Source organism: Euprymna scolopes, chromosome 12 (genome assembly GCF_053919585.1).
Source record: "Euprymna scolopes isolate OS-2025 chromosome 12, ASM5391958v1, whole genome shotgun sequence".
Lineage (NCBI taxonomy): Eukaryota > Metazoa > Mollusca > Cephalopoda > Sepiida > Sepiolidae > Euprymna > Euprymna scolopes.
The window spans coordinates 152,342,699-152,353,405 of record NC_136493.1 but is presented as its reverse complement, the minus strand read 5'-3'; the positions used below and the strand labels follow the sequence as shown (position 1 = coordinate 152,353,405).

Genomic DNA, 10,707 nt, shown 5'->3' with positions numbered 1-10,707 from the left:
TATATACTATAAGCTATATATACATATATATATATATGTATATATAGCATATAGTATATATATATGTATATATTTATATATATATATATGTATATATATGTATATATATATATATATATATATATATATATATATATATATATATATATATATACTAGCAGCCCGCCCAGCGTTGCTTAAATATATTTTGATTAATGCAGATTTCGTATTTATTATTATATTATATTGGACCCAATAAATACTAATATTTTAAAAAGTATTTAAAAAAATGACTTGTGCGCCACCACCGAGAATCGAAACCAAAACATTCAGCTGAAGATTTACTTTTTCCTTTAACGTTAATGCCTGAGTATGAAGACATGTTTGCTGTAAGCCTAAAAATTAAAACGTGAACCAATAGCTGTTGCGTTACGCATGTATATTCATAATGCTGTCGTACGATCTTAAGATGCAAAAACTATTTTTTTTTTATTTTCACACTTTTGCGCCGATTTTCCCCGGTTAAAATACAAATATAAAGTTTCGCGTTGGTCCGAATATCCTATATATTAAGTTTCATGTCTATAGACCAAAAACTGACAAAGGAGTTTGGTAGGTGAAATGTTTTAAACAAATATATCTACGCATACATAAATATATGTAGAAAGAGGTTTGTTTTGCTAGAATCTTTTTACGCAAATATTACGCGTAATAGTTAACTAAAGATGAGCATCCCATGAGAAAACCGAAAAAACTAATAGGGAATTAATTAAAATGAATGTTTACAAGAATATGCAAATTAGCTAGATCTTTTGCTAGTGAATGCAATTCCACGATCCATATATAATAAGGTTGTATTTTCTTTTTAAATAAATATGAAAAGGATTTTTAATATGAATATCAATACACAAAAAATTATAGAAGTGTATATATATACCTCCCCCTTAAGTAAACACGTCCAAGGATGGAATACTGTTGCCATATCTGGGCAGGAGCTGCTAAAAACAGCCTATCCTGCCTTGACAGAGTACAAAATAGACTTCGTGGCTTAGTGGAGGATGCCCTTTTCTCTACCCTGCAACCTCTCTCCCACAGAAGAGACGTTGCGAGCCTATCCTTGTTTTATCGTTATTTCCATGGCAGGTGCTCGTCTGAACTCCAATCTCTGGTCCCCCCTCGCCAATCTTTCACGAAAAACACCCGTCTAGCTGAATCCACTGTGAAAAATTTCTCCTACTCTATATCTGTGCCTAAATCAAAACGCGGATTCCATGAACAAAGCTTCTTTCTTGGAACTGCACGCCTATGGAACTCTGTTCCGTCTGCCGGCTTCCCACCGGACTACAACTTGGATGTCTTCAAGTCCAATGTTAACAAATTCTATAATGAACCACCCCCTTAAGTAAACACTTCATCAAATCTCCACACTAAACTAACGTAATGTACTTGCAATAACCCTTATCCCTGAGTGGCTTCCGGGTCTTGATAAGCGGTGATCACTGTGTAAAATATCTCTCTCTCTCTCTCTCTCTCTCTATATATATATATATATATATATATATATATATATATATATTTATATATATATATATATATATATATATATATATAAATGGAGCGGGCGCGCACGTACATTTTCTCACACGTGTATAAAACTTACATAAATGTGTATATGATTGAGTGTATACGTACTTTGCTTTTTTTGTTTTTGTTTTTTGCTTATTTGTTTTCTTTTTTCTTTTTTTCAGTGGAGAAGACACAAATTAGTCCATTCATTGATTAATATATACATATATATATATATATATATATATATATATATATATATATATATATATATATATATATATATATATATATATATATATCAAGCTGTGTCACGCTGACATTATGTCAGCAATATGCCACACTACACCCCTTCCAATTACACCCATTTCTCTTTCCCCGCCTGTGTAAAAGAAAGAAAGGAAAAAAAATTAAGCCATCAAATGTTATTGGCTGTTTATTTATTGTTTTTATTATTATTATTTTTTTTTTTTTTTTTTTTTTTATGGTTTAACAAAAAAAAAAAAAAGCAACAGTCAAGTGGTTAACCGGGAAAAGATGAAGATCGGGTACGAGATATATATATATATATATATATATATATATAGTGAGAGAGAGAGAGAGAGAGAGAGAGAGAGAGAGAGAGAGAGAGAGAGAGAGAGAGAGCGTGCATGATGGAGAGAGGCGGAGTTTGAAGTTATAAGGATGACACGAAGAGAGAGAGAAAGAGAAAGAGAGAGAGATTGGGAGAGAGCTAAGCGTGGAGGAGGGTGACGAACGATGACTGATGGACGCGTGTGTGTTTAATATAAGTATAAAACGAACAAGTCAAAGACACAGCTTGTGCATGGTTATATAAATGAGAGTGGCATCAGTGTTTATCTCCCAGTGACTAAAGGAATTGGAGATAGTTCATTCCGTAATAAGTTCGGCGCAAACCTAAGACAAGGAAAAAAGAAACATTTTAACGCATTTGGTATCATTATTGCAAAAGCTGTTTATTCTCGCGCCTTTCAAATTACAAACTCAATTAGAATATTTTATGTGTTGATCTAAATCATTCCTTTCTTTCTTTTTTTTTTTTTTTTTTTTTGTTCTAAAATATCCCCATCGACTATTTATATGATGAGCTAACAGCAAAAGCCTAAAGTATCATTTTCAACTTGGTAATGATTCGACTTCAAAAAGAAAAGTTAAGCTCATATCTCTCACAAAAAAGAAACGGACATCAGTTTTCATCCGAACAATATCAAGGCGTTTGATTTTCATCGCTAGTTTTAATTAACAACGAGCACACATGGCTTCGGTGTTCCGCTTATGTTCCTGCTGCTTTTTTTACTGTTTTCTGCTGTGCGGTCTGTCTGTGAATGCTGAGGTTCCTTATAACCAAGTGGGACCACGTGGTAGTATTATCAATCGACAACAGCCAAAGAAACAGTCTCAACCTTATGACGACGACTCCCAGAGTCGGCAACAACCACCGGAAATGCTTACAAGGTTTGATTCCTCTTCTGCTTCTCGATCCGTCTCTCCTCATTCTCTTGCGTTAGATAGTGAAACAAAACAAACCGAAGCTCCAGATACAGTCCGATCTTCTCAACCGGAAGTTACCGTCATTAATCTGAGACGGCTTGAAAATAACGTCAATGAAAAAAGAATAGATCCTGATAGGACAATAGACAAAAAGAAAAGTCCTTTCGCGATGGAGCTTGGCTATAAATTACCACCGAGCCCCGTTGGGGCTGTCGATAAGACAAGCTATGGAATTAACCAGAGAAACCAACCCACAGTCGGCAGAAACGATGCTAAATTGAGCAACAAATTCAATCGTGAATCGATTTTCGTGAACCAGGAAGAGTATCTCCAGCGTTACTACGGGCTGAACAAGAGAGTGAAGAAAGAAGAAAAGAAAGAAAAGAAAGAGAAAAAAAACGCTGACCTTTCACCTTCGCTATCCTCCAATCAAAAGGCTGCATCAGCTAATCTGCTGAATAAACCCAGAAATGAAAGGAGTGTTACCGAAAGAAGCAGCCATACTGGTGACTCAGATGACGAAATAATCGAAAGCAAACGACGTTCGAAACTGTATGAACTTGACAAACAGAACACTGGCGTTGATGCCTTCAATTTCACTGATGAGGACGACGACCATTATTCTACGAATTATGACGAACAGTTTTCTAAGTATACCAGGGGTCGTGTGAAACGACGGGCAGCGCAAGGTAGGGATGAATGGGCTTACGATGAAGGACGTCGTATGGATTATGAGAGAGTCGATTACCACGATACGAACAAAGAACGACATGACGGTACGAGGAGCAGGAGTCGACGGGAGAGGACGAGGAGAGGGCCGAAGGAAACTAAAAATTCCGATGCTCCCGATCGTCACATACCTCGATCCTCGCGGCGAAGCCATCAGAGATCAATCAGTAACGGTAAAGGTGGGGGTGGCGGTAGGAGGATTAAAGAGAGTGGCGATGCGGGTAAAAGAGGACGAGGTGGAGGGGGTCGGGACCGGTATCATAGAAACCGCCGTATCGAGGTAGATAGCGGTGAGCGTGGCGGTGACTCTGAACGAGACGAAAGCTACGGCGGCGAGGATAACCATGGATCTATGTCGTTATTATCCTCACCGCTCTCGCTCCAGCTACCTTCAGATCATGCCGAACCTTACGACCGATACTCTCAGAATTCGAGCGGTAACAGAAACTCCAAATCATTCAGTCAAAAGACCTGCCATGTCTGTACGATGAAAAAGATGGATCGGGAGGTGAGACTTCGAACACTCAAAGCGCAAATCATTAAGCAGATAGGATTAAGTGAATTGCCGAACATAACGGAAAGCAATCGGGTTCTGACGAGGGTTCCGACCCTAAAACACATTATAGAAAACATGACAATGCAAAAGGACGAACCGTCGTGGAGTGACATCCCCGACGACAAGGTGGATGATATCAACGAACAAATGATCATCACTGCTGAAAAACGTAAGTAACCTTTTTCAATTAAAATTGTTTTATGTATTTTAATGTTTTTCCTTAGGATTTCTGCTTCTATCATTATTTGCGCCTTTGGAGTTAGATTTGAGACTATATATTAGTGCTAAGACGATTCAAATATTTTTCCCGATTCAAATACAATTACCGATTCTGTGCTAAATTCCCGATTCTGATACAATTACCGATTCCAATTCCGATTCCTTATAAATCTCTTATTATTCAACTATAAAATAGGTACCGTACTTTGGGGTAATTGCGCCAAGCTAAAAAAAGTTATCTTTATATGCGTGGTTGCCAAAAGAGCACTTTTAGCTAGTTGGCGCAATTACCCCAAAGTACGGTATTTTGTTCCGATTACTGTAAAAACATATGCATATAATTTCTCAAACGTAAAAACGCACTTGGGAGCGGGTGATCCATAGGCTTTAGTTTTACTGAGCTTTTAAATAAATAAATATTCTTTTAGCATCATTACCAGCAGTGGAAGATTTAATATGATGTTTTAGTTCATTCAGATTTCATATTTACTAATATAAAGACAATATTGTATCTAATATATAGTAATTATTTCAACAGTAATATATATATATATATATATATATATATATATATATATATATATATATATATATATATATATATATATATATATATATATATATATAGCTTGGGGCTATCAATTAGAATCGGAACCAAAACATGTACCTCTCCAGCCAGAAAAATAATGTTACGGTATTACAGCGATATAGATGTATATTTTCACATGCGTAGAAATAATACGTTTAGTCGACTTACATCTGCTAATTTTCATTTTTTTTTTTTTTTAACCGGTTAAAATCAAATCGAATTTGTTGCACATGTCCAAATCCCCTATGTTTCAAGTTTTAGACCAAAAATTGCACACAAACAAAGCTTACATAAGTATCGAAAATTGAAAATCGAAAAAATCCTATTAAAAAAGAAGCCCAATTTTGACCCAAGTTAACACGTTTATCCAACCTAAAATAAAAAGTGCATTTGAGAAGTGTTATCATCGCACAAGTAGAAAGGCCCAACCTATAAAATCAATTGTAGATTTTTTTATAAGACAGGACGCGTTCAAAATAAATGTTTCTTTTTTAGAGCACAATTGAACCATAATACTTGAATTTTGTACGTTTAACTTCAATTCAAGTGATTATGTAAAAATAATTTCATAAAATCAACAGTTGGTTCTTTGATAAGACAGGGGCGCGTTCGAAATGAATATTTATTTTTAGACCACAATTCAATTATAATAGTTGACTCTTGTATTTTCAAATTTAAGTGAAGCCATGGCTTACAGATAATTTAAAAAATCAACAGTGCAATTCATCCTAAGTTTTGGTTTCGGTTTCTCGTGCATCCAAGCCATATGGATATATTCTTTTGATTGTTGAAATCAGAACTGTATAATATATAAAAATCTATAGAAAATTGACTCTATAATAATATATACGAAATCTGCATAAATTAAAATATCATATTTAAGCGTATTTTACGACCGCGCTTTGCCGGGCGTCCCTGCTAGCTTAGATAATAATTTTTGCAATTTTAACCAAAAAGTTACAATAATATTAGGGCGTCTCCATTTAGACTGAACAGCCACAGAATGCCAACATCAATATATTTCATATGAAAGAGTCCACCGTGGAATTTCCACATGTTCCTCTAATTCATTTTAAAACGAATACTGTCGATTATTCAATCAGCATATGTGGAAGGTGGCTTAGCGTACTATTCCACAGATTTGTTTTGGCTTGTTGCAAAATCAATGTCCGCTATAAGAGTAGCCGGAGAAGTGGAAATCCAATGGGGTTTTCTACATCAATAATAATAAAGAATTAATTAAAAAAATAAAAAAGATTACTTTTGAAATAATAAATATCTGCCCTTATCTTATCAAAATACGACTGATCTTTTCTTCTTCCATAAAAATAATTATCATTGCTAATCTTCTTTAAATAAATAAAACTAATATGCCTCTGTTTTATTTTTTATTACTTAAAATTGTAGCAATTTAATTCTTAAAAAAAAAACAGATATCAAAAAAAAAATTAATAAATGATGGGAACCTTCTACCGCTCCAGTAGATATCTCACTGCTGATCCAATTCTCCATCTATATAAAATCCAAGTACGTGCAAGGATGGAGTATTGTTGCCACATCTGGGCAGGAGCTGCTAGATGCAGCTTATTCTGGCTTGACAGAGTTCAAAATAGACTCCCTAGCTTAGTGGGGGATGCTTTTTTCTCTCTCCTGCAACTTCTTTCCCGCAGAAGAGACGTTGCGAGCCTCTTTCTGCTTTATTATTATTTCCATGATAAGTTCTCGTCTGAGCTCCAACCTATAGTCCTCCCTCGTTAAACTTTCACGAAAAACACTCGTCTAGCTGAAACCACTGTCAATAATTACACCCGCTCTTTATCGCCGATTCCATGAACAAAGTTTCTTTCTTAGAACTGCACGCCTGTGAAACTCTCTTCCGTTTGCCTGTTTTCCAGCTGACTACAATTTGGTTGCCTTCAAGTCCAACGCAAACAAATTCTTGTTGAACCGTCTCCTTAAATAATCCAATTTACCAAATTTCCACTATTAACGATTACTACGATATTATCCTATTCACTACTGTACAATCTATAACCCTTATCCTTGAGTGGCCTCCGGGCCTTGATAAGTGGTGACTCCTATGTAAAGAAAAACGAAATTTTTGCAATCAAGAAAGTTAAATAGTGCCGCAACATCTTTATCAAGTAGGCTGTTTCACTCTCTCTCTCTCTCTCTCTCTCTCTCTCTCTATATATATATATATATATATATATATATATATATATATATATATATATATATATGTATATATATATATATCCTAATATAGCGAAAAATGCTTACTCCCTAAACATGTTGCAGAGCAATAGTGAAAGCATTTTTAAATTAGAGTTAACATCACTGAAGTTATGGGCGTTTTGTGGGATTACGCCATCATCAGAGAGTTTTCTAATAATCAAACTTGACTCATTCTAAGAAGCTTTAAACTTTTGTGAGGTTTACTAAAAATATAAAAACGTCATCGGGAGATGGATATTTCTGTCATAGTGTGATTCATTTAAAGAGGAAAAATGTAAAACATTTTGGTAAATTCTTACCTGGTTTCCACCTTAACATTTTCCTTTAAAATGACAAGTTTTCAGGTATGCTGAAGACGAATATCACATTGAAATTTTCCGCAAATAAATAATTTTCCGGATATTAAGCAATGTCATTTCTTATGCTGTTGCTAGTGGCCATCTTGGTACGGGCGCGCTGCTCGTAGTTTCTTAGAGTTTCGTTTGTGCGCGAACGCGCGTACCAAGATGGCCACCACAATAACATAAGAAATGACATTGCTTGATATCCGGAAAACTACTTATTTGCGGGAAATTTAAATGCGAGATTCGTTTTCAGAATACCTGAAAGCTACAAAAGTTGTCTTTTTAAAGGAAAATGTGAAGATGGAAACCAGGTAAAAATTTACCGACATTTTGTAATTCCTAATGCATTCACTTTTTTAGATTTAATAGTCTAAGTGTATTTAGCGAACACAACGACACTCACATCTTGTATTAATACATGCATCATATTGTTTTGTTGACGTTCATGTTTCTGATTTGGTAATATCATTAATAACTGAAATCGGGAATCGAAAATATCAGAACTTTTGAGGGGACCGGAATCGGAAAAATGGTGTCTATTATCTGATGCCACAAACGATTCTTCTAATAATTTTTTTTTCTAACTTAATTTTATATTGCTGATACTAATGATAAACTGATAAAAATTCGATTTATTTTAAATTATCAAGTTAAATTAATTTTTTTTTACATTTGCAAAATGTATGCACGGGTTTTTATAGTAATTCGAAAATAACAAACAGCAATTCTATAGCTTAATTTTTAAAAGTTGTAAACGAATCGTAATCGGCAATTGTATCGGAATCGGGAATTTAGAACAGAATTGGTAATTGTGTGGAAATCCGGAAAAATATTGAAATCGTTCTCTCACTAAGCTGGACAAAAACAAAAAAAGTTAAATATGAGAATCGTATATTTTTACACTTTGTTTCTTTCTTTGTTTATTCCCAGACCCGTGGACAAAAGTGGTCATTTGTTCAATGGTATTATTGCAAAGATGAGCCAATAAAAAAGTCGATGTAATATTGTCGTAAATAAATTTCAATGTTACGTATTAGTATAAACTAGCCGGACCTGTGGAAATTCCACACGTCCGGCTAGTTTATATGTAATAGATTGATGTTGGCATCCTGTAAATGTTCAGTGTAAATGGAGACGTCCTAATATCATTGTAGCTCTTTTGTTAAAACTGCAAAAGTATTTATCTAAGCTCGCACGAACGTCCGGCAAAGCTCGGTCATAAAGTACGCTTAAATATGACATTTTAATTCTTGCCGATTTCGTATATATTATTATAGAGTTAATGTTCTATCGATTTTTATATATTATAAAGCTGCGATTTAAAAAATAAAAAATATATATATCCATATGACTTGGGTGCATCAGTTTGCATCGAAACCGAAATAAAAACTCATGAAAAAAATATATGTATATATATATAACATGAGTTCCTTCAGCCATAATCGAAACGGAAACCAAAACTTATGAAGAATTCTTAAATTTATGACAAGAAATGGAAGTACATAACAATTAAACGACCCGGATGTAAGCGTGACATAGTAAATAATACACATGCTATATATAGATTATAGGGGTACGTTACCTCCAAGGGGGAGGTAATTCTTGGGAAGATCATATCATGACACATTGAACATATCTAAAGCACTATCTCAAATTAACAAAATTCCTGAGAAGGTAGAATAATGATTTCCAAATAGGTACTCAATTACTCCCCACCTCCCCAAAAGAGGAGAAAATGCTCGGAAGGAGTGTACCATGACCATCTATTACCATTGCGTCAACAATGGCAATTTTTGCACACTTAAAGATTGCAGTGCTTTCAAAACTCCAAATTACTTTAACGATTCTGCAGAATTATTGTTTGGAAACAAGAAAAAAAAAATTAAACAAAAACGACCAAAACAATTCATTAAACTAAAAATAATAGAATATTTCTACTTATATTTACAAGGTGGAAAGATAAATTTGTCGCCCTAAAAACCAACACTTCAGCTTTATTTTAAAACTTTTATTAAAACATCAACTCAGATAACTTGATTATGTAGTAGAGTTGACATCTATTCAATGTGGCCGCCTTCAACCTCAATCATCGCCTTGATACGGGTCCGGAATTGGGAGCATGCCTTTTCCACAAGCGCCGGTGGGAGTTCGGCGAATACTCGGCGGATGTCGGCGATCAGGTTGGTTTTCTTGTTGTGGGAGGTCATGTTGGTGATGTTCTTGACGTATAACCAAACGAAATAGTCCAGCTGGTTCAGGTCGAGGGAGGAGGGAGGCAGTGACAGATGGGTACAAGGTCATAACACTTCTTCTGAAGTCAAGTCTGGATCTCTTTGGACTTGTGGGCTGGCTCCGAACCCTACTGCCACGCCTAGGGTCTGCCAGCAGCCACTTGATTGCACCAGGGATCACCACACTCTTCAACACACCCAGTTACACTTTGGTGTTGATTTTCAAGCCGACTTCGAAAATGTGAGGTGGCATGATGTGGCTCTCACTTGAAACCACACCAAAGACCATAATTATGACCGGAAACTTTGTTGAGCTGTACCCTCAAGCATTTTGAGGATGCTGGCAATGGTCCTGTTGTCATAACTTGGATCGGCTGAGGGCACGAGTTATACAGTGGTGCATCTCCGATCTTGCTTGTTGAACATTGTGTCACTTTCAGACATGATTAGAAAGCTCCTATTGCTTATGGGATTTTAACTAACCAACTATAAGATGGTCAGCAAAAAATAAAGAAAACCGGTTTTCATCAAATGGAAATGGAATCATGGCGTCTTTTCTCGAGCGACAATTTTATTGGTCCACCCTGTAAAAATCATTTCGTTCGTGTGTCTTTGTGCGTGTGCATATACGTGTGTGCATATATGTGTGTGTATATATGTGTGTGCATATATGTGTGTGTATATTCCGAAACGGGTTGGCCGATTTCTTTTTTTTTTTTTTTTTTTTTTAATTTCACACAAAAT

The 10,707-nt window shown here is 35.3% G+C and overlaps 1 protein-coding gene across 1 annotated transcript in view; it reads left to right on the top strand.

Moving 5' to 3' along the window:
• Positions 1-2,284: 2,284 nt before the first annotated feature.
• The window catches only part of LOC145291559 (uncharacterized), a 43,517-nt gene continuing 35,094 nt past the window's right edge, over positions 2,285-10,707 (top strand). Inside the window, exon 1 of the mRNA XM_080137622.1 lies at positions 2,285-4,511. Coding sequence (XP_079993748.1) covers positions 2,822-4,511 — 1,690 coding nt within the window. The 5' untranslated portion in view covers positions 2,285-2,821. The remainder of the gene's footprint in view (positions 4,512-10,707) is intronic.